Source organism: Mustela nivalis, assembly GCF_964662115.1.
Source record: "Mustela nivalis genome assembly, contig: HAP1_SCAFFOLD_1886, whole genome shotgun sequence".
NCBI lineage: Eukaryota > Metazoa > Chordata > Mammalia > Carnivora > Mustelidae > Mustela > Mustela nivalis.
Window position 1 is genome coordinate 50,642 of NW_028134778.1, and position 25,319 is coordinate 75,960.

Genomic DNA, 25,319 nt, shown 5'->3' on the forward strand with positions numbered 1-25,319 from the left:
GGAGACCCAGAGTCACACAGAGACCCAGAGCACCAAGTCCGGAACTGCTGAAACAGACCAGAGATCAAGGATGTGGCTCCCCAGCCTCCCTCCCTCGCTCTCCCTCCCTTCCTCCCACTCTGGAGTTTCCAGCCCCAGCTGTGCCTCCTCCACATACCCGGAGGAGCAGGAGCAGAGTTCTCCTGGCCCTGGGAGTCGGTGCCCTGGGACTGGAAACCAGTATCCTCCTTGCAGCAGCTGGCTGTATGTGTGTTTGTGTGTGTGCATGTGCGCTGGTGCCTACCTTGTGCACAGCCCTTCCCCATCACACCCCCTTCATCCTGTTGTCTACCTTTTCACAGGTCCAGCTCATGCACATCTTTATACACATGCCACATAGGCAGCCACACGCATTCAAAGTTAGATACATGCCCTAGGTCTCCTTCTCTAACTCATCTACAAGTAGGGCCAGAGGCCCCCCGGCCACCTCCCCTGCCCCAAGCACATAGCAACCAGCATGTCTCACCCTCCTAAGATCTCCCAGCTAGACATCACCCTTCAGCAACCTCCAAGGGCAGCTATCCCCCTGCCACACATAGGCAAAGACAAAAGACCAGTCTGTCAATTCCAAAAGATGATACACTCAAAGGCAGGCACCCCATCTGTTTTGTTCACTGTTGCATCCCCAAGTGCCTGGGCTATTGCCTGGAATCCTGTAGGTGCTTAAGAAATATTTGTTGAATGAATGTGTTTACAGTGCCTCTAACAGTCACTCGGAAAACCCATAGTAATTTACAGCCACTCGGTGAAAAGCACTAATGGATACCACAGTGCATACACAAGAAAAGCATCTTACAAACACCTGAACACCTAGGACAACACATTAAATATAGGTGTGTGCACACAGGTGGCTGCTTGTGTGTAAACACTCAGCACAATAGCTGGGTTAGTGGTTCTCCACTTGGCACATCAGAACCATCAGTGTAAGCTTTTAAAAATTTCATCGCCCAGACCCCATCCAGCCCAATGAAATCAGAACCACTGATCTCCATGAATGGACCTGAAAATGTAGACATGTGGGTTATTACCAGGGATGTGAGTAGAGTGGGTTTTCACTTTTAATAGGACAGCAAAGCAAGCAGACTCGACAACAAATTATTTGGGTTTGAACTCTCCTCTTATCACAATGAGTGGTCTTTGTAAATTACCTCTCTATGAGTTGAGTTTCCGGTCTGTAAAACAGGAGAATAATTACAATAAAGCCTTATCATAGAATTGTTGTGGAGACGGCATGAATTTTATATAGTTTAGAATAGTACCTGGCACATAATTAAAGAAATGATTTCCTATTCTTGTTTTTTTACTTAACCTTTAAGCGAATCTTTTTTCTGTGTGAATTTTTTCAGCAGGATTTTTTTCTTTAAATTGTTATGAAAGAGGAAGTCTCAGACTACTTCTTCCCACTTCCCATGTGATTTTGGACAAGTCACTTACTCCAGGTCTCTGAACCTGTCTTCTCATCTATAAATGGGATGAGTATCTTCTCTACCTCAAGGATTGTTTTAAGGAATAAAAACAGGGAAGTATTTACTAATGGTGGTGAAACCCAAACATCTGGGACCCACATTGTCTTGATGCTTTTTGCAATCAGGTGCAGGGCTGTGGCTGTGGTAAGGCTGAAATTTCTGAAACAGATCAGAATAGGGTGACCCCCCCCATCCCTGCCCCACCCACCTGGACAGGGTCAGAGAGCCTTCCATCCCAAAGGCTGGGCCCTTGGTCCTGGCAGATCTCCCAAGTCTGCTCTCCAAGATGCACCTCTGCCCTCCTCACCCCTTTTAAGCCACAGACTGAGCCCCTCCTTTCCCTGAGCTCCTGTTCTCTCCTCACCGCCCCCCCCAACTTCACTTTCCAGGAGCTCCCTCTCCAACTCTTTCTCCCAGCCCAGAAACTGTAGCTCTACTCTTTGCAGTGAATCCCCACCTTCCTCCAAAACCCTCTTCAAGTTAATGAGCCCCCTCGCTGGGCTATAATCACCTCCCTAAACTCCCATTTCCTTCATGGCCTGTCCCTCCCAACCCCCACCATTTCCTGGGCACACAAGCTTTCATTCCTTCTCTCCCCATTTCAAGTAGAGCCCTAGTCCCTTCCACTGAATTCCCCCTCCTGCCCCTTTCCTCACAGAAACTCCTCTGGGCACCCTCCCCCTACGGAGCCTTCAGAGCACCGCCCCCCCAACCTGCCCCAACCTGGACAGTGACCCCAAGCTGCGTCTGCTTCCTCAGCAGTGCTGAACACACTTATTTTCTCCCTGTAGGCGATTCAGGGGCTGAAAACAAGCTTCTGTCACCTCCTGCACTGGTTTCTTCCATGCCACCTACTCCAACCAGCCTCTGCTGGGCCCCAAAATGACCTTGCCAAAGCCCCCTCCCTGTCCTCTCCCCCTGTACAAAGTGCAGACCTACCTACTGTGGTGGCCACCTGCCCCACCGCCCCCACCCCCAGGCCTTTGCACATGCTGTTTACTCCTCTGGGAACAAAAGATCCCCTTCCCGACTCTTACTGGGTCTTACTGCTCCCTGCCTCCGCTTGCAACAGCATACTAGATTGTGGCCTTGAGCTTGTGTTGTCTTTGCCTCACCAGGGAGTGTGGTGACAATGTTTTCATCTGAGAGTTGGGGACACATAGAGGGACTTGGGGGGGTGGATAAGTCTCACATTCGGCAGAGAGGCTGTGGTTTTGGGGGATTGTTTTATCTGCCCCATCCGAATCCTCAGACATCCTCTCTCAGGTAAGGGTCCCCAGAAGCTGGGGGTGTGTGTCCCTCAGAGGGTTCCTCAGGGTCTCCCTGATCTTCAGTGGGGAGACAGAGAGCCACAATCAGCAGCGGATCTATGGGAAAAGCTGCTTGCTAAAGACCAGGCAGCCCAAAGTGGGCATTAATTTGATTAAGGGCAGTCAAGAACTCCCAAAGTCAGGGAGTGGGGAACAATTTAGCCTTTCCAGGTCCACCAGAAATACGCACAGGATTGAGTTTTCTTTATACATAGTTTACAAATGCTGGGAGGAAACAGACCCAGCATTTGGGGTTCAGGGTAAGAACGGGGAAGGCAGAAATATTGGGGTTACTGGCCTAGTCAAACTTTGGATTTTGCACAGGCAGAAGCAGGTACATCAGGTGTGCTGAGGCAAAATGGGGGCCTGGAAGCCAAAGGACCTGGGGTGAATGAGAGATAAACAGGGGGTACTCCAGTCCTTGTGGGAAAAGGGGTTCCCCCATAAGAGTTCTTGGGCTTAGGAAGGCATGAGCATCTCAAAGACAGGTGTCCCCTGAACCAGAGAACTGTAGGGCCCAGAAGCTGGGATGACACAGTAGAAATGAAAGGGCTGGAGTCGGGGTGGGGTGGGGTGGGAGGTTGGGGGAACCAGGTGGTGGGTATTAGAGAGGGCACGGATTGCATGGAGCACTGGGTGTGGTGCAAAAACAATGAATACTGTTACGATGAAAAAAAATAAATAAATAAAAAGAAAAAAGAAAAAAGGGCTGGAGTCAAGAGACCTGGGATCTAGGATGGAATGAGAGGGTCCAGAAGCAAAGAAACTTCGAGACCTGATTTATAACAGGGATCCCTCCAGGAGAGGACACATAGGACTTGAGGGGAGAAGGGGAGAAGAGGGGTCTAAGACGCCAGCATTCCCGTACTTGTGGGATCCTAGGACATGGGACACAACATGGGTTTCAGAATCAGGGGAGACCCAGGACCAAGACAGGGTCTAGGAGGCAGAATCCCTGGGTCTGGGACCTAAAGCATGGGCAGGGGCCAAGAAGCCCTGGGGAGCAGGCTGGGATCCCCTTGCGGCAGGGGAGACCCAGGGCCTGGGCTGTAATCTGGGAGGGGTCTGGTACCCTCCAATGCAAAGCTGTCTCAGATCTCTGGCAGAAGGTGGGAACACATGAAGGGGTATTTCAATTCTGGGGAGCCAGTGTCTGGTGACAAAACCCAACCATGCCTTCCATTCCATCCACCCTTCACTCACCCCCTCACCCCCTTTCACAAGACACGAGGTGGTTTTTTTTTTTTTTTTTTTTTTTTGCTTTTTTTCATTTCTTTTTAATACAAACTTGGATCTTTGGGTGTGTCCTGCCAAAACAGAAAACAACAACAACAACAGAAGAGAAAACCCAAAAGAGTGAAAAATAAGAAAGAAAGGGAAAAAAAAAGCTCCCGCAAGAGGTTCTGCCCCTCCCCCCCACCATGCGAATTTGCACACCACGGGACCACAGCAGGTTTACAGAATGCAATATACAATCCACGATTTATAATAAAACAGTATATACAATAAATAGGATATTGTTCATTTTTGTCAAACGACCTGTAGATAAATGTCTCAGTGCATACTTGCAGGGGCTCTGGACACCTCGGGGGGCCCCCGCTCGCAACCTCTTGCACACGCTCGCGCGCTCTCTCGCTCTCTCTTTTTTTTTTTTGTCTTTTTCTAAAACTGTGTTTTGTTTTTAAGTTTTGTACATTTTTAAAAAGTATTTACAATTGCTGGTTTTGTGCAGAAAGGGCTCACCTTCGGCTTCTGCGTGGAGGAGATGGGCGGGGAGGGGTGGGGTGGGGAGATGGTAGTGCAAGGGGGACAGGTGGGGTGGGGGGGGAGGTGGAGGGGCAAGCGCTCCTGCCAGAGGACAATGCGGACGCTGGGAGGGATCTTGGCGTTGGTTTTCTGAAAGCTGCAAAGAAACACAAAAGAAGAAGCAGAAGTCAGTGGTGGGCACAGACACTGAGCTCTAAGAACAGAGAGGCTAAGAGTGGGACCCCCACTCAGTTCCTACCAGGATTCTGGGAGAAGCTAATCATATTGTTCCTTCTCCCGGAGCACTCCAAATAGCCCCTAGTGAGACAATGGACTGTTCCTGGTCTTCTCGGAACTCAGGTTCCCCATTTGTAAAACAGGTCTGTATCCACAGCCCGCCTCCCAGAGGGGAAGGAGGCTCCTGGCGAGGGATTGGGTTTCCGGGCAGCGCAATCTGCCAGAGACTTGGGCTCTTGAGTCAGACACAGCTGAGTTCGAATGCCAGCACCACCCCTGGACAGCTCTAGGATGCTGGGCAAGTCAGTGCATCTCCATGAGCCTCAGTTTACTCCTCTGTAAAAAGTTGATAATCAAACTATCCCATAGGTTTGTTGGGAGGATTCAGAGGCTTAAGATGGCTTAAGCCTGGTACAGGAAACATAAGAAATGATGCTGATTATACACCATTATTATTTTCCTGGGGCCTGAGCCAGCTAGGTGCCCCAAGCCTCGGTTTCCTCATGTAACAATGAGTTTAGTAATTCCTCCAAGCTAGGCTATTTGAGGAATGACACAGTGGGGAGCAAAGGGCTTGAGCACAGACAGGTATGAACTGCACACCTGTGCACTTTCATTTCTTCTAATTCCAACCCTTTCCCTGTGCCCTCCAATGCCGTTCGGTTCCTTCCAAAGGCAAGGTGACGGGGATGTTTGTCTGAATAAAGGAATAAAGAAATGGCCTAACACAATACCATCTGTGTTTGGCTGCTGAGGCTCAGAAACTTCCAAGCTCCCAGATCCTACAGTCACCAGATGCTGGAGCTCTGAAGTATCCCTTCTCCAGGCTTTGCAGAGGCTAGGGGGAAGATGCCCAGAGGGACAGGGATGGACTCCGTTATTCTCAAGACCCTGTCCCTGCACTCGGTGAGTGACCAGCCCACCAGAATTAAGGGGTGGGGGGAGCTACAACTGCCTTCTAACACCCCCTAGCAGAATACCCCCCCTCCCCCACGCCTGCAGGAAGCAGGCGGCCACAGAAAGCCTTTCCTCTTGTCCTTTCTTGGCTCCCCTTCCCAACAGGGCCACATTTAAATTCTGCTCAGCCTCGGCTGCTGTCTGCTGGGCAGTCAGCCCTGGGGAAGACTTTTGTCCTGAGGCTGGACTTGCCAGGACTCCCCCCACCCCCGACCCAAGGCCAGGGGAACCAGGTGGGCTCCCAATAGGTAGAGGCAGCCCCCATTCCAGTCTGTCAGCCCAGGTGGCAAGCAGAGGCTGGAGGGAGCGAGGGAGCAGAGGATGGAGTATCCATCCAGGATGGAGGATGGAGTGGAGGATGGGGGAAGGGGTGTGCCTCTTAGGGTGCAGTTGCATCAGAACCGGGGCAAATGGTGGAAAAGCAGCTCTTGGGGCCAGGGGTGCCAATGGGATGGACAGTCCTCCAGTTCGGGTGATAAGCAGACCACCTGGAGCCATAAAGAGGGTATCCATTAGGGCCAGGACGACTATATCTGGGGAATGTGTTCAGCCAGGGTGTGGGGGGGGGGGCGGGCTAGAGGCCTTTTCTGTAGGGCAGCTTTACTTCGGCTGAAGAACAGCTGCCAAGCTAAGGAACCTCTGCTGGGGCGACAGGTAGAGTGTGCCTGGGTGACAAGTGAGGGGGAGATTCAGGACCGGCTGCCCCAAACCACTCAGCAAGTGGACTATACTAAGCCCCAGCCTTCCCTGCTCCCCAGAAGGGCCCCGGGGCAGGCTGGGAGCCTCTGCACAAATCCCTGTCGCCCCCGCCCCCTCCGGCCCTTAGCCACTGCCAGTGACCCTCTCCAAGCCAGGTCTCCATGGTGATCTCAGCCCAGCAGGCAGCTCCTGCCAGAACTGTTCCCGAGGTGCCTGCGGCCAGGCAGCAGGGAGGCTTTTTCGCCCTCTGCTCAGCCCTCCCTGTCTCACCTTCCTCCTCCCCCTGCCCTCCCCACCTTTCAGGACTTGGCCAGCATCTGGGGGATGGTGGGGATGGTGGGGGTGAGGGTTGGGGAGAGAATCAACTCCAGAGGGTCCTGAGCCGGGAGAAGGGAGGATCCCCCGTAGCCCCGTGAGACCCTGACCTCACTGGGTTCAACTCCACAAAACAGAACTAAGGCTGTGGTGCCAGGCGAGGACCCACGCTGGGCAATGGGGACACAGCGCAGGAGGCAGATCTGGCCCCTGCCCTTGAGGGGCTCATGGAGTCTAGAGGGAAGCAAAGCAGACCCCAGAACCAGCAGTCCCAAGGCAGAGAGATGGGGGAGGTGTCAAGGGATGTCCGGAGGGCTCCAGGAGCACCAAGCGGGGCACCTAACCCTGCCTTGGCAGGAGGAACCCTTGCTTTTCAGGCCACTGTTGAGCACGGTGCCCAGCACACGCTGGGGTCGAGACGGTGCTGACTGAATGCCAGAGTGATGACCGCTCTAAGTCTGAGCGGCTCGGCGTGGTCCAGCTCAGGTCTTGCACACCTCCAGGATGCCTCCTAAGGCCACCCTGTTACCATAGCTACTGGTGCACTTCTCATTCCCTTCCACGCTCCTCCAGGGCAGAGACCTGTATGCGGTACCTCTCTATCCCCAGTGCCAGCCTGAGCCTGGCGCCCCAGGACACCAGCCATTGTTCCTGAGACTTAACCTTTTAGTGCCTCTATAATCGAGGACTGCAGAGCCACATTCTACAGAGTCCTCAGGGCCCAGCAGTTTTATTGGCTGAGGTGCCGAGGTGGGAAGCCGTCTCTGCCCGTCAGGAGGGGCTGCACTGGGAGCATCATCAGGGGCTAGCTGAGCAGGCACTCGCAGTGCTCAGCTCACGTATAAATCAGGCCGTCCACGGAGAGCAGCTCTCCCCCCAGAAGGCGCACACATCCGTGCACTCATTCCAGCGACCAGCAGACAGGTATTCACGCCCACTGACTGCCAGGCCGGGAGCTATGGTCTCACTTCCACCTGCAGATCTCTGCCCTCCAGAAAGGGGTCTAACACAAACAAGGCAGTAGAGCAGAAGTCAGAGAGAACGCGTGAGCGTCTGAGCTGGGTGTGCTGTGTCACCTAGGGCAAGTCCTCTCCCTCTCTGGGATTCAGTCTTTAAGTAGGGGGCTGAACAGATCATGGGGGAGCTGAGGAAGACAGGGAACATGCACAGCAGTGAGCAACCAGACTAAAGGAGCCGATGATGTGGTTAGGACATTCCTGGGAAGGGCTGTCATGGATGCATAAAGGGCTGGAGATTAAGTGGGCCTGGGAAAGATCCTGGAGCGCTTCTTGGAGGAGGTGACACGTGAATGAAAGATAGGAACTGACAGGTGGGAGATGGATGGTGGGCAAGAAAGGGGGAGCCCAGACCAGGGAAAGCTAGGGACAAGGCACAGGGCACACTGGGGTAAAGAAAGCTCCCTCCTAATTACACATTCTAGGGCGGGAAAGGGATGGTATGTGAGGAGGAGGTCAGGGCAGAAAAGGAAGAGCAGAATATCCGGAATACCAGGCTAGTGGCTGGGCCCTTACTTTGCAGGCAAGGAGACTGGAGGGGCGGGGCGGGGGGGTGGGGAGGGGATGCAGTCGACAGATGGGAAGCAATGGAGGCACAGGAGAAAATGGGCTGGAATCCATTCATCCAGTAAATATCTGGGGGACTCCAGACACCATGCGTCCAGAAATGCTGAAGAACTAGCACTCTGGGGGCCACAATGAGGGGAACAGATGGGGGCTGGGGGCAGGTTTCAGGGCAGCAACAGGGCAGCCACTGGATGACTGACCCAGGACTACAGTTCTGAAGCTTTAAATTTGTTCAAGACCCACTTTCTCCTTTTTTAAAAAAAATAAAATAGGCGGGGCACTGGGGTAGTTCAGTGGGTTGAGCCTCTGCCTTTGGCTCAGGTCATAATCTCAGGGTCCTGGGATGGAGTAGGGCATCGGGCTCTCTCCTCAGCAGGGAGCCTGCCCCCCCCCCCCCGCCTGCTGCTCTGTCTACTTGTGTTCTCTCTCTCTGTTAAATAAATAAATAAAATCTTAAAAAAAAAAAAATAGGCTCAGAGCACCTGGGTGGCTCCGTGGGTTGGGCCTCTGCCTTCGGCTTGGGTGGTGATCTCAGGGTCTTGGGCTCGAGTCCTGCATCGGGCTCTCTACTCAGCAGGGAGCCTGCTTCCCTTCCTCTCTCTCTGCCTGCCTCTTTGCCTACTTGTGATCTCTCTCTCTGTTACATGAAGAAATAAAAAAATCTTGAAAAATAAATAAATAAATAAATTAATTAATTAAAACAAAATAGGCTCTACATCCAGCGCAGGGCTTGAATTCATAACCCAGAGATCAACACCCGAGCGGAGATCAAGAATCGGACACCTAACCGACGCCCCCAAGACTCATTGTCTGATTTTCTGGCTCCAGGAAGCTTTTGCAGCCTGCCCTGCTCATGGTTCAAGGTGGGGGGGTCCCTGGAATTTCCAGGGGGCCCATTTCAGACCCTGTCCTGGAGAATGATGCTCCCACGGAGACTTTCAGTGGACACCTGTTGACAGCCCGTGAACTCCACGAGGGCAGGACACTGCTGGTCGCGTTCAGTGGTCTCCCCAGCAGCAGATATAGTGCCTGGCCTGGGGCAGGTGGCTGGTGTTCATGTGTGTTGAGCACAGACTTAACCTACTTCGTCCTGCCCTCTAGCACAGAGGGCACTACGGCAGCAAAAGTGATGGCGACAAAGATGGCAAGTCCGCCAAGATATAACCATGGTGTGTTTACAAAGACACAAGGCACCGAGAGAGGGGATTGGTGTAAGAACCTGCGTGGGAAGGGTTTCTGGCTGACGGGGGTCATGTAGAAGTCTGGGTCCTGCTGCCCATCAGGCTTTAGGTCCCTTGGCAGGGGGCGGGGTGTATATGTATTGGTGACTTACCTTGCCTCGGGGCCCCCCAGGGAGGAATCAGCCCAGTTGCTAAGGCCAAAAACTAGGTGGTGATTCAGAGCCTCCCACCAAAGGACCCACACCCACGTGAGACACAAAATCCTTCCTACGAGACAACAGGGACAGCAGGTGAAGGAGGCTGGCTACCCACAGAGTCCTGAGCGAGGAGGAAAGGGTCAGAAGTGTGTATGAGTCACACAGACTGGGTGACAGAATTCAGCTGGTGGGAGGCATTCGTCCACCCATGTACCATCCACTGACTACATGCTTACTGTGTGCCAGGGACCGGGCTTCATGGGTAATCTCATTAATTCTCACTAGAGACACAGCAAGGTGATGTGACTCACCGGGTCACGTAACTGGTAAGGGATGGAACCAGGCCCTGCACAAACGCTGGTCTGTGCCTCCGGCATGCTCCTCACTGGCCCCCTCCATTTCCAGGGCCTCACTCCCTTGGGCTCTTCCGGGTCCACAGGGATGTGGGGAGATGGGAGAGGAGGAGTGTGAGAGAGTATGTTCACAGGGAGATTGTATTTCCAGGAAATGAAGGCTTAGAACAAGAAGGCTTGGCCTGAAAATGGCCGCGGGAGAGGCAAGACATAAGATGGGAGGGAGGACGACCTCAGAGTGTGAAGAGAAGCCCACAAGAGGCAGGGCAGGGATGGCTGACCCCTGACGTGAGGGCTCCTTGCTCAGAGCCAGAGGCAAGATCAAGTGACCTCTTGAGGCTTCAAGACGCAGAAGAGACAAAGCCCGGAGCAACTGGGGCCTGGCCCAGGTCTGGGCATGTCTGCTGACCCTGGTTGGCTGGAGGCCTTGGAAACTGCTTCCTGCTCTGGTTGGGCCCCAGGCTGGTGTAACCTTGGAGGACCTGTGACATTTCTCTTGGCCTCAGGTCCATGCCGGAGAGGGAATAAGGCGGAGAGGGGGACTCCTGAGCACCTTGGAGGGCCCTTCCCAATGGCACAGGGTGTGGTAGGACTGACTTCAGCTATGAGGGCCCAATGTGGAGTCGGTCTCCCTAGCTGGGTTTTCCACCTCAGGGTCTGGAGAGGTCTGTGCTGGGACCCCAGCACTCCCTGCCCTCTTCCTCTTCCCTCTGTTCTACCAGCTCAGCTCCCAGACCAAGGGGGTCCCACATTCTCCATTCTGGCTCCCTTGAGCTTTCCTCTTCTAATTCATAGTGGGGTGTGACCCTTCCCTTGCCCACAGTTACCTCTGCCTAGAACACCTTTCCCCTCAAGTCTCTGTCCATCCAAATCTTGCCTATTCAAAGCTGAGCTTAAATGCAGCGTCTTCCACAGAACCTCAAAATCCGCTTAAAATGTCAGACCCAGCGTACCTGGGTGGCTCATCTGGTTGGGCAACTGCCTTTCGCTCAGGTCATGATCCAAAGTCCCGGGATTGACTCCCGCATTGGGCTCCCTTCTCAGCGGGGGTCTGCTTCTCCCTCTGACCCTCCCCCCCATGCTTTCTCTCTCGCTTTCAAATAAATAAAATCTTAAAAAATAAAATAAAATGTCAGACCCTGAAACATTTGAGTGTCCAACCAAAGTGTCATTTTGCAGATGGGGAATCAGTAGGTGTGGGATGTTGAGAGAGTGGTATGGCAGGGTACCCAGGTTCTGGGTGAGAGGGGCATTACTGGGTTCGAATCCCGACTCCACCAGACTAACTGTGGATCCCCTGGGCAAGCTTTCCAGCTGCACCCACTTCCTCAACTCTCTGATGGGGTGACAAGGGGCAGGCACTACCGTTTCCAGCCTGCCATGAAGGCTTAGTGGGGCAGTGTTGCATGAAGGGCCCAGCACAGACGTAGGTCTCTTTTCTCACCAAAAACTCTTGAGAGATGACCTGTGACCTGAACACCCACCTTCCTAGTACACAAACTTTGTTTCTCCCTGCCTTTGGGCACCTGCCACTTGCCACCAGCTGTTTTCCGGTTCTTTGTGTACCTGTTTTATCTTCCCGGGGTGGATGCTGAACTCTTGAGGACAGGACTGTGTCTGCTTTGTCTCCTCTGTGCCTGGCATCAGGACAGGCAGCAAAAGGCTCAAGATGTGGGGTGGAGCTGACCCGTGCTTCTCCAGTGCCCCACATCCAAATGCTCACTGCCTGCTGGCGAATGAGGTCTCCTTCCTTCAGCCCTTGCTCTGGGGTGGGGGGGGGTGCTGTATGTGTGGGTATGGGGGTTAGCCTTCTAGCTGATAACTTCAGTGGCTCCCCACTGGGTTTGGAATATAGTTCAAACTCCTTCCGGTGCCCTGCCCACATGATCTGACCCTGCCTGCTTTGCCTGCTCACTCAATGGGTAATTACTATCCTCTTATCGGTTCCTCAAGGTTGAGCTCCTTCCTGCCCCCCGCTTCACCCACTGCTGTTCCCTCTGCCCAGAATGCCCTTCCCACTCCCTGTCTAGCCGGTGTCCCTTCATCCTTTAGGTGTCGACTTCAGGATCTGGTCAGCCTGCTGCAGGCTCCCGAAATCTCCTCGCAGTCCTTCCTATGATAATCCTTACCAAATGCCTTGTGTCAGCCTACATACTGTCTTTCTCTCTCAACTGAAAGCCCTCTGAGGACCAGGACTTCATCTGTGGTGCTAAGTGGGGTGTCCCCAATGCCTGCTTCGTGGCAGGGGATGGACAGATGTCTCCAGAACTGAATGCATCAGTCTGAGGACAGCACTATCAACTCTCAGCCCTGAGTGGGGAGTGTGGCCAGAATGTGGGGCTGGATGGCATCCCAGTTCCTCCTGTGTTCAGGCCTCACTGGATGGTTCCATTATGTATCTCACTGAGCTGTGACCTGCTCAAACACCCAGCCCCCACACTCGTTTTATTTTCCCATCCAGAGCCCAGGAGGAACGGTTTTTGGATTATTTCACATTTCTGGATTATCCACGAGACATCTCCCCTCCAGTGAGGAGGATCAAGAGTTTGACATTTTAAACCCTAAGCAGCTTCTCCCTGGCCTGCTTCAGATCTGCAGCTCTGCGGCTTGCAGTGAGGCGCATGGGGAATGGAAGGCCATTTTAATCTTGGCCTGGCTTCATTAGGAGGAAAATATGCTGCCAAAAAAAAAAAAAAAAAAAAAGGAAAAAAAAAAGAGAAAGTTTGGTCCACTGTCCATGCCACGCAGAATTGCAAAACCTACGAGATTATCAAAGCCAAATTTCTTGAACAGATGGGGAAACAGAGGCCCAGGGCCAGAGGGAGTAAAAGTGTGGTCAAGGACACGAAGCATGTTGATGGCCAATTGGGGAATGGTCCTTCCCTAGGCCTCCTAATTCCCACGTGCTGCCCCTGGCCACCTTCAGGCACCAAGGGACCTGGGGTCAGGCAGAAAGGGGATAATAAGTTTCCACTGACACGACTTCAGGACCTGGAGTCCCCCTGGCCTTGAATGGCCTCCCCAGCACAGGGATGGGACTTTCCAGGAGCCCTGCTGTTCCTTCTCCAGGAAGAGGCTCTCCCAAGAGGCTGCGGTGGCAGCAGGGGTGGAGGGCGAAGGGCTCAGACAGGCCCCTAGGCCACTTCCCCAGCACCCACCACATCCGGGGCAGTTCTGTCCAAACAGAACTGTCCAAGCAGTGGGATCTGATAGGCCAGTTGTGGCTGTGTTTCCTGGAGCACCTTGTGCTTTGAAAAAATGATTCTTCTGACCTTGTCCCTTTTAACCCATTTTGGGGGCATTTCCCCTCTTTTATTTTCCGTTTCTGAAAACAAAACCTTGAGAATACTAAAACTTTGACTCTACCTCATGAGGACACCATGCCTGATAAAACACAGGATCAAAACATCCAGCAAAATTTAACTGAACTCTTGGAAAAGCATTTGGCTGTAGGAAAGGGAGACTGGCTTTTCTTAGGCAGGAACTATCCAGCCTGGGGATGGAGCCGCTGGGTGGGTGGGGGCTGGTCAGGCACAAGCAGGACCTCAGCCTTCCTTGTCCACCTCCGGATCCCCATCCCACTTGCCTCCGACCACTGTGAGCCCCGCCTCGGGTCAGAGACAGTGAAAAATAATCTTTGGGTGGGCCCTGAAGGAGACCAGGAAAGACACTTCAGACCATTTTGTAAAGCCCTTGCAGAGTGTAACCAAGATATAGTGACCACACCCTCAGCCTGGCCCTGGCCAGGCACCCTGAAGTAAATGTGGCTCCTAGAGAAACTAGCTAGCCAGGCTGGGTCAGCACCCTGGGTGCGCCCTGGAGGCCAATTATCCACCCTGCTTCTTTCACTCTCCACTCATCTCCCACGGGGCCATGCAAATGTCCTCCCTGGCAAGAGGTCATGGGGTGAGTGTTTCCGGGGATTCAGGTAGCACCTGCCCAGGACCTAGCACAGGCAAGGGAAATAAATATTTGATGAACTGAACCAGATGGCCCCATCCAACCTAGGGTTCTCCAACCATCTCAGTGACTGAATGTCCGAGTGGGTTCCCCACCCGAGCACCCCACCTCTTCCCGAAGACTGTCCCCAACATCTAACCCCAGGCGCCTTCCTGAATCCCAACTTCCTCTTATTGGGGTGCCCGATCTTGTCCTTAAATCCTCCTTCTCACTTCTGTACCCCTTCCCCTTGCCCGAGTGCTAATGTCCTCATCGCTGCCCCCCCGCCCTGCCCCGAGACGCCTACCCAGGCCTCTCCCCACTCTACCCACACCCCCAGACTCACCCAGGAACAAAACCTCGAGGTCCAGTCGGCATTTCAGTTGGCACTACAGGGAGGTGACGGTGAATGTGTCCTCGTGGTGAGGTTCCGCCATGGGCCCCAGGAAGCCGCTCTTGGGGCCCCCACCCAAGCCGGGATGCGCCTGCGGCATGAAGCCTGGATACCTGTAGGCGGTATCCTGCAGGGGCAGCAGCGAGTCCCTCGGCACAGGGGACAGGGTCAAGTCACTAAGGAGCGGGCAGCCATAGCCAGCGGCGGCGGCGGCAGGGCCACGGGGTGGGCCAGGTGGCCGGGCCATCTCCAGTGGCTCCTTGTCGGCCTTGGGTGTGGCTGGCGGACTAGCCAGGTGTGGGGCACTGAGGCACGCAGCCTCCGTCCTGCCCAGGAAGTCAGCCAGCAGCCCCGTACCCACCTTCCCTTCATAGGGTGGGCTGCGGGCAGCTGAGCCTGGCGGGTACCAATAAGCTGTGCCCTTGCAGCTGGGGGAGTCGTAGTGGGGCTGGCCCAGTGGCAGGTCCCGGCAGCTAAGGTGGGCCTGGGCAGCAGCCGCGTGGCCCAGACTGGCCCCCTGGAGCCCATGTTTGAGGGGCTCACAGGCAGCCAGCTTTGTGGGTGGCGGCCGCAGTTCTTCCTTGAAGCCCAGCGTGGGTGAGCAGGTGGGTGAGTACGCCTTCTGCAGACCAGCGTCAAACACCGTGGGTGGGTGCGCCAGAGGTGGGAAATGCTTGCCGTCTAGGTCAGGGGCACCCAGGCTGGGCGAGTCGCAGTGGAAGCCTTGGCCGAAGGTGCCGTCAGAAGGAGTGGACGGGTTCATGGAGTAGGGTCCCATGAAGTCACAAGGGTCTCGCTCACCCACACCGAAGGCCCGCGACTGGGAGGGCAGTGGCGACATGCTGCTGTCCCCACTGTAGTAGTCCAGGCCGAGGTCTGGGCTGTCCTGGAACAGGGGGTTGACGGGCTGTGGCTTGGGGATAAACTTGGCTTTGGCGGCCGCCCCGCCCCGCTCCTTCTTAGCTGAGCAGGCCCCACCACCCCGTCCACCCCGCGGCTGCCGGGGCCCGGTGCTCCGTTTGGATGGGTAGCCTGAGGCAGTGGCCGAGGCAGAGGACGGGAAGCCCAGGTGTGAGGCCTCGAATAGGTCCACCTTCTTCCGCCGTCCACGGCCCGGCTTTGAGCTGCTCTGGAAGAGGACGCTCTGGTTCCAGTTGTAGCCGGGGGCAGAGGATGCCTCGTTCCAGTCCATCATCAGTTTCTCCAGGCTGGACAGGCTTGACTGGCCCTCGCTGCTCGAGGCCTCGCTGTTGGCGCGCCGGAAACCGCCGCCGACCGGCTGATTGAACTGGGTGCTGTCGGAGGACGATTCCGAGAAGGTCTCGGACACAGCCGTCTGCTGCTTCACCTTCTGCGGCGTGTAGTTGGAGATGTCCAGGATCACGTTGGGCTCGCTGACATGGCAGTCGAAACCAGGATTGTAGAGCTGACTGAAGGCCTCTGAGGCCCAGTCCAGGCCTCCATAGCCCTGCCGGAAAGGCCACTGAGAAGCCCCCGCAAACTGCCGACAGTTTTCAGGCGAGGGCTGGAAGGAGGACGAGGAGGAGGAGGCGGCAGAGGCAGCAGAGGTGGCCGAGGCCGTGGTGCCCTTGGGTACCATGTAGCCACCGGGAGAGACGGTGCTGGCCCGGCTGTCACAGCGCAGGGGTGTGGGGGCGGACCCGGAGAAGGGGGCCCCCTCAGAGCTGTTGAAGAAGGAGGCCTTGCCGGGTGGCAGGCAAGGGCCACCCGTGGGCGGTGGGGCGTAGCCGGCGCTGTGGGCGCTGCTGGGAGAGGCAGGCAGGCTATTGCCACTGCCGTAGGCGAAGCTGCAGTCCTTGCTGTTAGCACAGTCTTGGCCCGTGAAGGGCTTTGCTGGGGCGAAAACGCTCTGTCCAGCCCCATAGCCACCGTACTGAGGTGGGTAGGTGGTGGCGGGCGGGTGGGCGGTAGGCGAGCGGGCCACGGCTGACGGCGGGGGAGCCAGCTTCGGGAAGGTCTCGGATGCCCGGCAGTCTGAAGTGGCTGGAGTTATCCCGTAGCTCGCCGCCCGGCCTGGCGGGAAGGTCTGGCGAGTGGGCAGGACGGGCTGGAAGGAGGGGTCCGCACCGGCCCCGCCGCTGCCCACAGCCACCGGGCTGGCCTTGGCCCCCCGGCTGGGGAAGGTGGCCAGGCCCCGCTGGGCAGGTAGGGTGCTGGTGGGGGGCCCTGCGTAGGCGCCTGATGCCTTCCGGGACTCGGGACGAGAGGCTGAGAGGGCGAAGTCTAAGAGGTCGGAGGAGTCATCCGAATCGAGCAGTGAGCGGAAGTAGCCGGTGAAGAGGTTCTGGCGCTCCTGGCTGAGCTCGGTCTGGCCCGCAGGCGCGCTGGTACCGTAGTAGCTGCTGCGGCCCGAGGCCCCACTCTCAAGCCCAGTGGAGGCAAAGGCCTGGGCCTCGGTCCCCTGGAACCCACAGTTTCGGCCAGCTTGCCCGCCTGGGTGCCCATGGTGAGGGGCCCAGCCACCACCCTTGTCCCCGGCCCACTCAGCGCCAGCCTCCCCAAAGCCTGGGCCACTAGGCACCTGCTCTGGAAACAGAGTCCCATTCTTTCGGGACCGCCTTTTGCGTTTTGGCTTCCCGGTCATGGCATCCACCTCCCCTCGGCCCCTTTTGCGTGGGTGCCCCAATTCGGTGAGGCTGGGACCCCCAACACCAGCAGCTGCCACCGCCACCACTTTCTTTTTCTTGCCGATGCCCTCAAAGAAGTCACTGAAGGAGCATCGGGCTGCCTTGGCAGCGTGGCCCCCGCCCCGGCCACCGAAACCGCCTGCTTTACCGCCCCGCCGTCGGAAGCCCTGCACCCGGTGCAGAAAGTGGGAGATGCTCTGTGTGTCGGGTGCCTGGTGTACTGACTCGGGCTCGCTGGGTGTCCAGCAGCGGGGGGGTGAGCACCGCCCAGCGCACTGGCTCTGGCGGTTCAGGAAGGCCAGCTTGGCGAGCACGTCGGAGTACTCAGCCTTACTGTCATTGGCGTCTGCTGCATATGATGGCTGGGGGGAGGCCAACTTCTGCTTCCGCCGCCGCCGTTTCTTCACCTCCGGCATGGCCATGGTGGCCGCAGCCACGGTGGCCGCTTCCGCTGCGACCACTGCTGGCTCCTTGGGCTTGCCGGGACCCAGCAGCAGGTTCTTGGGAGGGCGGCCGCGCTTCCGCTTAAGAATAATGGGCATCTCCCCAGGGGGGAAGACCACCACCACGTTCCGTCCATTGTTCTTCATCTTCAGCAGTGGGGTGGGCTCCGCGGACACGCGCAGGCCCAGCTCCTTGCCCTCTACACTCAGACTGCTGCTCAAAGAGGACACCTTGTATGTGGTCTTGTTCCGCCGCCCCAGCGACACGGGGATTTTGGCCATCTTCACCACCATGCGCCGCACGCCCCGGCACTTGCCTCTGCGGGCGGGGACCACGGGAGTCTGGGAAGATTCTGGCTCCAGCTCTGGGACCGGGGCCGGGCCTTGCAGGGCGGGAGGTGGTGGAGGCGGTGGTGGTGGGGGCTCAGCCAAGGCGGCCGCCAGCCCCGTGGGCATAGGCAGGGGCAGCAGGCGGCCCTCCGGTCCGGCGTCAGCCTTGCGCCCCCGTCCAGCTTTCCGCCGGCGACACAGGATCTTTGGCCTATCAGTGCGCCTCAAGGCATACTTGGGGTGACCCTCAGGCCCGTGGGGGCCATGAGGTGAACACAAGTCCAGGCGCAAGGGCTCACCCAATGGGCAGGGCCCCAGGGGCTGCTGAGGCTCCAGACGGCGGCCAGGGACGTCAAGCAACTTGGGCAGAGGGTCGAGTGCCTGAGGGTCGAGCAGCTGCGACTCCAGGGAGTCGGGCAGGGTATCCAGGGCCTGGAGTGCCAGGCCTGGTAGCCCCAGAGGATCAGCAAGGGGTTGCAGGGGTGGCAGCTCCAAAGCTTCCCCAAGCGGCTCTAGTGCCTGTGGGTCCAGGAAGCGGGGCTGGGGGTCCAGGAGCTGAGGCTCTGGCTCAGGAGATGGTGGCTCAAGGGCCTGGGCCTCCAGCAGCTGGGCCTCGGGGCAAGTGAGGGAGGCCAGCTCGCTGAGGATGTCGGCGTCAGCGAGTTCCGAGTAATCAGGGCCGTCTGGCTCAGGCTCCGGGGGCAGCCCGGTGGCCGCGGCTGTGGCTCCGGGACTGTGGCCTTGGCCAGGCTGGGGGCTGTCCCTAGGCTCGGGCTCAGGCTCATACAGGGGATGGCTGGGCCTCTCTGACTTGGCGTGGGGGGCAGCCCGCTCCTCGGGGCTGCGGATGCTGTTGGCCAGGCTGGGTGAGGAGAAGAAGCTGTACTGAAGGTCACCGGGGGGTGGGGCAGGGGGGCGGCTGAGTCTGAGGCCACCGCAGTCCAGGTGCACACCACTGTGCTGCAGGTCCTGGGAGAGCCGTGTCAGGTCCTTCATGATGTCAATCAACCGCACTACTGGACGCAGCTTCACCCGCCCGTTGTCCCAGCGCCGTCGGGAGCTGTTGCTGTCTCCCGCGGGGGTGGGGCAGCGGGCTTGGGAGACCGGACGGGCTGCCCTCGGGGGCAGCGGGTCGTCCCCCTTGGCAAGGACTGGTGGGCGCCGGGTGCTGGGGTCCCGGCGTGGGGGTGGGCGTGGGTTCTCAGAGAAGGTGTGGGCGAAGGCCTTGTCGGGTGGGCTGGCAGGGGGCCGGGTGGGAAGCAAGGGCCGTGGGGTGGGGGGGCCGCCGGGGTAGTACTTGGGCTCCCGGAGGTAGTCAGGAGAGCTGCACACGGCACTGGAAGTCACCACCAGGCCCTGGGGCTTCACACGCATCCTGACCTTGTCCTCCGCGGGCCGCCGGGCGGGGCCGGGGCTGACATGAGGGTGCGAGAAGCCGGGACCGGGACCTGTGGGGCAGGACGGGCAAGAAGGCCCTCACGGAACGCCCAAGACCTCGGCTTCCCACATCCTCAGGGAGGCCCTGCCACCCCTCCTGGGAGTCCCCTCAAACCCTATTCCCCGCTTTGACTTCCAGCCTTTTCCCGAACCACCGCATGCACCAGGAACCCCTCAGGGGCCCCAGTTCCACTTGTCAGAAGCTCACCCTCTTCTAGACCCTGGCTATGGGCTCAGAGAGAAGAGGATGCCTGCCTGGGCGAGGGAAGGCCATCAGCAGGCTGGGGTGACCACTCCATCCAGATCAAACTTAAGGAGAAGGCCAGGAAATCCTACCCAGGGCATGACCTTTTCCCTCTTACCCACCCACCACCTGCCCCCCACCTCCATTTCAGAAGCCCGGCCACTTACCCTCGGCTCTGCCGCCTGGGCTGTCACACTGGAGATCTCTGTGGGCGACAAGACAGGAAACAGGGGATCTGAATTGTCAGGTGGCCACAGCCTAACCATTTGTGCCCACTGGCCTGATCTCCTCCACACACCACCCCCAGCTCCCTGGTGCTCCCTCCAGGGCACGCACCCTGCTGACCTGGGAGAGAGAGGGCCCCCGTGCCTGGGGGCTCTGCCCGTTGCTGGCTGTCAGCCGGGGGTGCTGTGGAGCAACTTCGGCCTGAGCCCAGGCCTCGGGGTGTGGACAGCGCCTGGAAAGGACCATCGCAGCTCAGGTTTAGTGAGCACCTACTGCGCGCCAGGCGCTGGGCTGGAAGCTGTCCAGGCATCGTTTCACTTAATTCTTCATACAAATCCTGTGAGGTAGGGGCTATTAATAACCCCATCTTGCAGATGAAGAAATGGAGGCTCAGAGATGAAGGAACAGCATTCATTCATATACTCATTACTTATGGAGTGCCTACTTTGCACAAAGACCGGGTAGACAGACAGTGATCAGATAATCATAAATGATTTAATTATTAGTGGGATAAGAGCTGTAAAGAAAAAGTGAAGAGTGCCTCAGGTCAGAGGTGTGACAATCATACCAGGGAGTCAACAACAACAAAAGCTCACACACTTTGGGGACACTTTCTCTACTGCCAAACAGTGGGCTAATAAGCACTTTATGTGGATTATCTCATCTAAGCCCCCTGCAAACCTGAGATCAGTAGGATTACCATTCGCACCTTCACAGAGGAGGAAACCAGCCACTGGAAGGCGGTGAGTTCCACGAAGGCAGGGATTTCTATCTGTTCACTTCTGTGTGTATCTCCCAACACCGTGACCCGCATGTGGCCCATAAGGGTGCTTCAGGAAGTATTAACTGTTTCTTATGAATGAATGAATGAGGTGCAGAGAGCAATCAGCCCTGCCTTTTTCCCCAGTGGTTCTCTCTCATTCTTCTCAAGATCCAAAGGTGGGACCCAAGAAGGGTGTGGAGAGAGGGTGAGGGACAAGCACATGGAAAGGGATGTTCTCTGCCTCTCTCCCACCTTTATCAGAGAGGCCCTCTCTGACTCCCCTCACCGTCCCCCGCCCCCCATCGCACCTCTGGCCACAGTCTGGCCCTTGCTGTGAACTCTCAGAGGCCTCTCTACTTCCCCTTCATACTATCTATCACAATTGCAACCAACTACTTGTATGACTGGCTTTTCGGCGAGTCTCCCCCACAGAATGTGGGCCCTTCGTGGGCAGGCCCTGTGTCTGTCTTGTTTACCACTGTATCCTCTGACCCCAGGGCCTGGGCTTTGGATGCTACATAAATATTTACTGACTAACTCCCTGAGCTGGTCAGGGCAGAGCTGGGATTTCAATCCAGGCATATCTGACTCCCAAGGGAGCCTGGGGACTCAGGGCCCTGACCACGGGGAGGGTCTGAAAGCTTGACCCCGATCACTTCTTAGTGTTTGGCTCTGACCTGACCCCCGGGGTCAACCCCCACCCCCACCCCCACCACACACACATGCAGACTCCCACCAGCTGCTCAGGAAGACCATGGAGTCGACTCAGGGACAAGATGGTGTGGAAAGGAACGCTCTTCCACTCTCCTGTGGTGGGCAGTGCTTTGCAACCTACAAAGCACTTCCACACATGTGACCCACTGAATCTCCCCAGCATCCCAGGAGGCAGGGCCGATTATCCCCATGGAGGCTCGGAGTGCTGGGTGTGGGACTTGCCTGAAGTCACATAGCTGCAAAGTGGCAGGATTCCTAAATCTGCCCCAAGCCCAAAGCCTGCTTCCCCTCCCAGTTCTGCAGCTCTCCCTCCGCCACTCCTGAAGGCGCTGCTCCTAGAGCTGAGGTTTAATTTAAGGCTGGGAGGAACCTTAAAATCTCCAAGCCATTTGGCTTCCAAACCCTGGGCCTGGGGGAGCTGTGTAACATTCCAGATACCCAGGCCCTCGTCCAGGGGAGTCTGACTCACAGATCTGAAGGGACATCTGGGAATCTGTACTTTAAATCAGCTTCCTCATGGGTATCAGGTTCTGGTGCCACCTTGTGCCCTTCCCATTTTACAGATGAGGAAACTGAGATCCAAAGAGGGAAGGGCCTTTGCCCAAGGTCACAAAACGGCTGGGGAGAGCCCTTCGATTGCTTATCCAGACAGAACATCCCTCTGACCACTGTCCCTTTTCCCTCTGCAGTTCCCAGGCCTCGGTTGCCCATCACTGTCCGGCCTGCTCCATCACTCAGGGTCTTGCTCTTGCCCAGGCTGTAGGCTGTAGGCTGCAGACTGGCTCCTCCCAGGCCAGGCTCTCACCCACTGCTCTTGCAAGAAGGACTGTGAGTAACAGGCTCACGAAGGAGGGAACGGGCACAGACCCTGGCCCCTCCAAGTCCCATTTCCAAAGGTATGGTTGACCTGGTATGGTTGACCCGTGGCTCCCGAGAGTCTTTGCGATGCCTCCCTTCCTGAGGGTGGGGCTCACCAAGCCTCCCTGCTCTGGAGACCTCCCACTTGGGGCCCTGAGGGTGTGATCTTGGCAGAAGGGAAAACCTCCTCTCCAGTGGTTGCTTCTGTTCCACCCCCCGCTTGAAGACCTTTGGGCATGTCCTCCTGCCAGACCTCCTGACTCTGTCCACTGCCCTCTCCAGCAGCCTCCAGGATCTGAGGGAAGCGGCTGGCTCCCCTCCCCACCACACCCAGGCAGCCATTTTCTTGGACCCCTCCCAAGGGCACCACCTATCCCATGTCTGTGAACAAAGTCAAAAGGGTCCTTCTGTCTGACAGTGTGCTTCTGGGTCAGTGTGTCTGAGTCTGCCATGGGGACACCAACCGCCTGGGAGGGGGCTGGGGGCCCCAACCTGCTGTGCACAGTGCCGGGAAGCGCCAGCCCACATCCTTGAGTCCCCAGCCCCACCCTCCCCCGCTGCGGCTGTGACCACCCCACCCCTTCCCCAGCCCGCCTCCCCCTCCCCCACCCACAGCCTCCCCAGGGGAGCCAGGCTGCCAGCCCCAGCTCTCACTTCCGGCCTCATGACCCTCTCTCCAGCCGGCACACTCCTCCCCCCACACCATTTCCCTCCCAGCCTGGATTCAAGGCCCAGGGATGTCCTCAAAGGAAAAACAGTGTATCAAAGGGGCTATTACTACTGCTGTGAGCCCTCCCCTGTCACCTCCCTTTGGAGCCTTTATCCCCCAGGATCTGCAGCACCCCTCTCAATCTCCTTCTGCCCCCTCCCACCCACCCACTAGTGCTCAAAGATCTTCCAACCTGACTCCAGCCCAAAAGTCTACCAAAGAGGACACTGATGAAAATAATTAACAGCAGCTGTCACTTATTTGGTATTTAAACAGAGGTACAGAGAGGTTAAGTGATGCCCTTGAAGACAAACAGCCAGGACTTGGAAGAGCCCAAGTCTGAATTTGGGTTTAACGCCTCCGGTGCAAACTTTTTCACCGTCCAGAGAGTCAGCTCCCTCCCTTGCAGCCTCCTCCAACAGTCCCAACCCTCATCACCCGTTCTAATTTTTGACTTCTAATTTACCCCTTCCCAGTTTCTTCATCCCCTCCCACCTCAGTCATCCAAACGCACTACCCTCCCTCACCACTAGGTGTCCCCTTAGAGCCACCGATGCCCCCAAGGGGAAGCAAGTCCTGCCTGGCCTCCTAGAGTCATCAGCCCCCCCCCCAACCCCACGGTATAGCACACCCCACCCCACCCTACCCTAGCCACACAGAGCTCCTTTGTGCAGCCCTCGCCCACCCCCTTCCTGCCCAGAGCGGGGCACCTGGCAAGCAGGTCTTCCTTAGACCCGCCCCTTGCCAGCCCCCTGCCCTGGGTGCCAGGTGTTGCAGGCACCACTGCCAGCTCTGGCTGAACCTGAGGGTCACCCTGCCGGGCGGCCCTCCCTTCCTCCCTCCGAGGTCACCCAGGGACTGCGCTTCCCGCCCTGCTCCACCCCCATCTCCTCCTGCCCTTGGCCCTTCCAGACTCCTGTCCTAGTCTTTCCTTCTGTCTCCCGGAGGACTCCCTCCTCCAGCCCCACCAGGCCCTCCCCACAGCCTCTCACCCCCGCCCACCTCCTTCCCCTGAGAGCTCCTCGTCCCGCCCCCCCTTCCCCGCCCAGGTCTGAAGAACTCCTCCTCCTGGAAAGTTGAAGCTGGAAAGGAAGTGACTTCAGCGATTTGGCCACAAGGCTGGGCACTGCTGAGACCAGCTCTGCTGAAGGCCTGCCCAGCCCACCTCCAAAGCACAAATGGATCCACACACACACACATACCACCCGCAAGTGTGCGCCCAGAACCCTGAACGCGAGCTTCCCGGGTGACATGCAGGGAGATCCCGTGTGCACACTCCACACCGACAGAGTGTGCCCACATATCACCCCAGTGTGTTCAGATTCCTGGTTACACACCTATTCAGTGTGCACTAGTGCCCTGCACACATATACCATCTAGTGTGGCCCTCACCACTCTCCAGGACTCCCCACCTACCCAGGACACACTCTGAATCCTGCACTCAACACTCCCCTGTAGTTCCCTCAAATGTCCCCCAGCCCAGAGCACTTATGTAACTCCCGCATACGGAACCCTGTGTACCTAAGGACAGAGCCCTACACACACCGGCTCACTCACAAGCCTGAGGGCTCGCACACACGATGCCCTGTGCATTTACAGTTGGGTACACAGAGCCCTGCATCCTTCCATAGCCACACCTCCCACCCTTACCATCCCAGGAGGCCCCACCCCTAGACCTCAGGCCCCAGGAATGCTCTTTTGGAGGCTGGGTGGAGTCCCCAAGCAGGCTGGGCTCTAGGGAGCTTCCTGGAGCCTGCAGGCTCCCTGTGTCAGTTCAGGGAGTTGCCTCTGCAGGGCAGGGCAGCCCCACCTGGCCTCTGGAGCCTGGGTGGGCTGATCAGGGCTGGGAACTGGGAGGCAGGTCCTAACCCCTACCCCACCTCCTAAGGATGACCTAGCCTACCTGAATTACCCAGGTCCTCTTGGCACCTCACCTTGGCCTCCCAGCTCTCTGCTTCCAGATTCCAGCAGACAGGGGTCCTGGGGGGGGTGGTCAGCAGCACACATCACGTACTCTGGTTTCTAACTCTGCCCTGAGTTCTGGTCACTGTCACAACCCTTTTCTCTTCCCAGTTCTCTCAGGTCCACAAGGTACTGAGAAGAGTCCCCAGACTAGGAGGCAGGACTCCAGGGGATTTGCCGCATAATCCATGGGCCTCAGTTCCCCTTTCTGGATAATGGGGAGTTTTGAATAAGTGGGGTTAATGTATTCTGATTCTATAATGGGTGACTTTTTGGCCTAAGCTGGGGGTGGGGGATTCCTGCTAAGACTGAAAAGTCAGTCCCCCTGACCCTTACTTTCTGGGAGTGGCCCAGGCACAGAACTGGCTTCCCCGTACACTGTTACCTGAACAGGCTGTGTAGACAAGGTCTGGCTCAGCAGGAAAGGCCGGTCTTTGTCAGAGATCCCAGGGTGGTCTCTGAGGCAGCTTGAGAGTTGCCCCGAAACCGGGGCCCTCTGCACGCACTTAGCTGGGCAGGCTCTGGGGTCCAGGCCGATGGGTAGACAGGTAGGCAAGCTCCCATCTGTGG

General features: G+C 57.1%; 1 protein-coding gene across 4 annotated transcripts; it reads right to left on the minus strand.

Moving 5' to 3' along the window:
• Positions 1 to 4,269: 4,269 nt before the first annotated feature.
• On the minus strand, positions 4,270 to 25,319 carry AHDC1 (AT-hook DNA binding motif containing 1). Of its 4 annotated transcripts, none has more exons than XM_082750805.1 (6): positions 25,135 to 25,314; positions 24,691 to 24,767; positions 19,864 to 19,975; positions 19,686 to 19,723; positions 14,369 to 19,285; positions 4,270 to 4,718 (listed from the first exon to the last, which is right to left on the minus strand). In XM_082750805.1, exon 5 carries the CDS (start codon positions 19,209 to 19,211, stop codon positions 14,412 to 14,414), a length of 4,800 nt encoding a protein of 1,599 aa, XP_082606931.1. In that variant the 5' UTR covers positions 19,212 to 19,285; positions 19,686 to 19,723; positions 19,864 to 19,975; positions 24,691 to 24,767; positions 25,135 to 25,314; the 3' UTR covers positions 4,270 to 4,718; positions 14,369 to 14,411. The 4 variants fall into 4 exon arrangements, with proteins under 4 accessions (XP_082606931.1, XP_082606932.1, XP_082606930.1 ...); XM_082750806.1 differs by having other exon boundaries at positions 19,855 to 19,975; XM_082750804.1 differs by lacking the exon at positions 24,691 to 24,767 and having other exon boundaries at positions 25,135 to 25,319.

Coding starts and splice junctions, on each gene's coding strand:
- AHDC1 (XM_082750804.1), bottom strand. CDS start 19,211: ATGCGTGTGAAGCCCCAGGGCCTGGTGGTGACTTCCAGTGCCGTGTGC.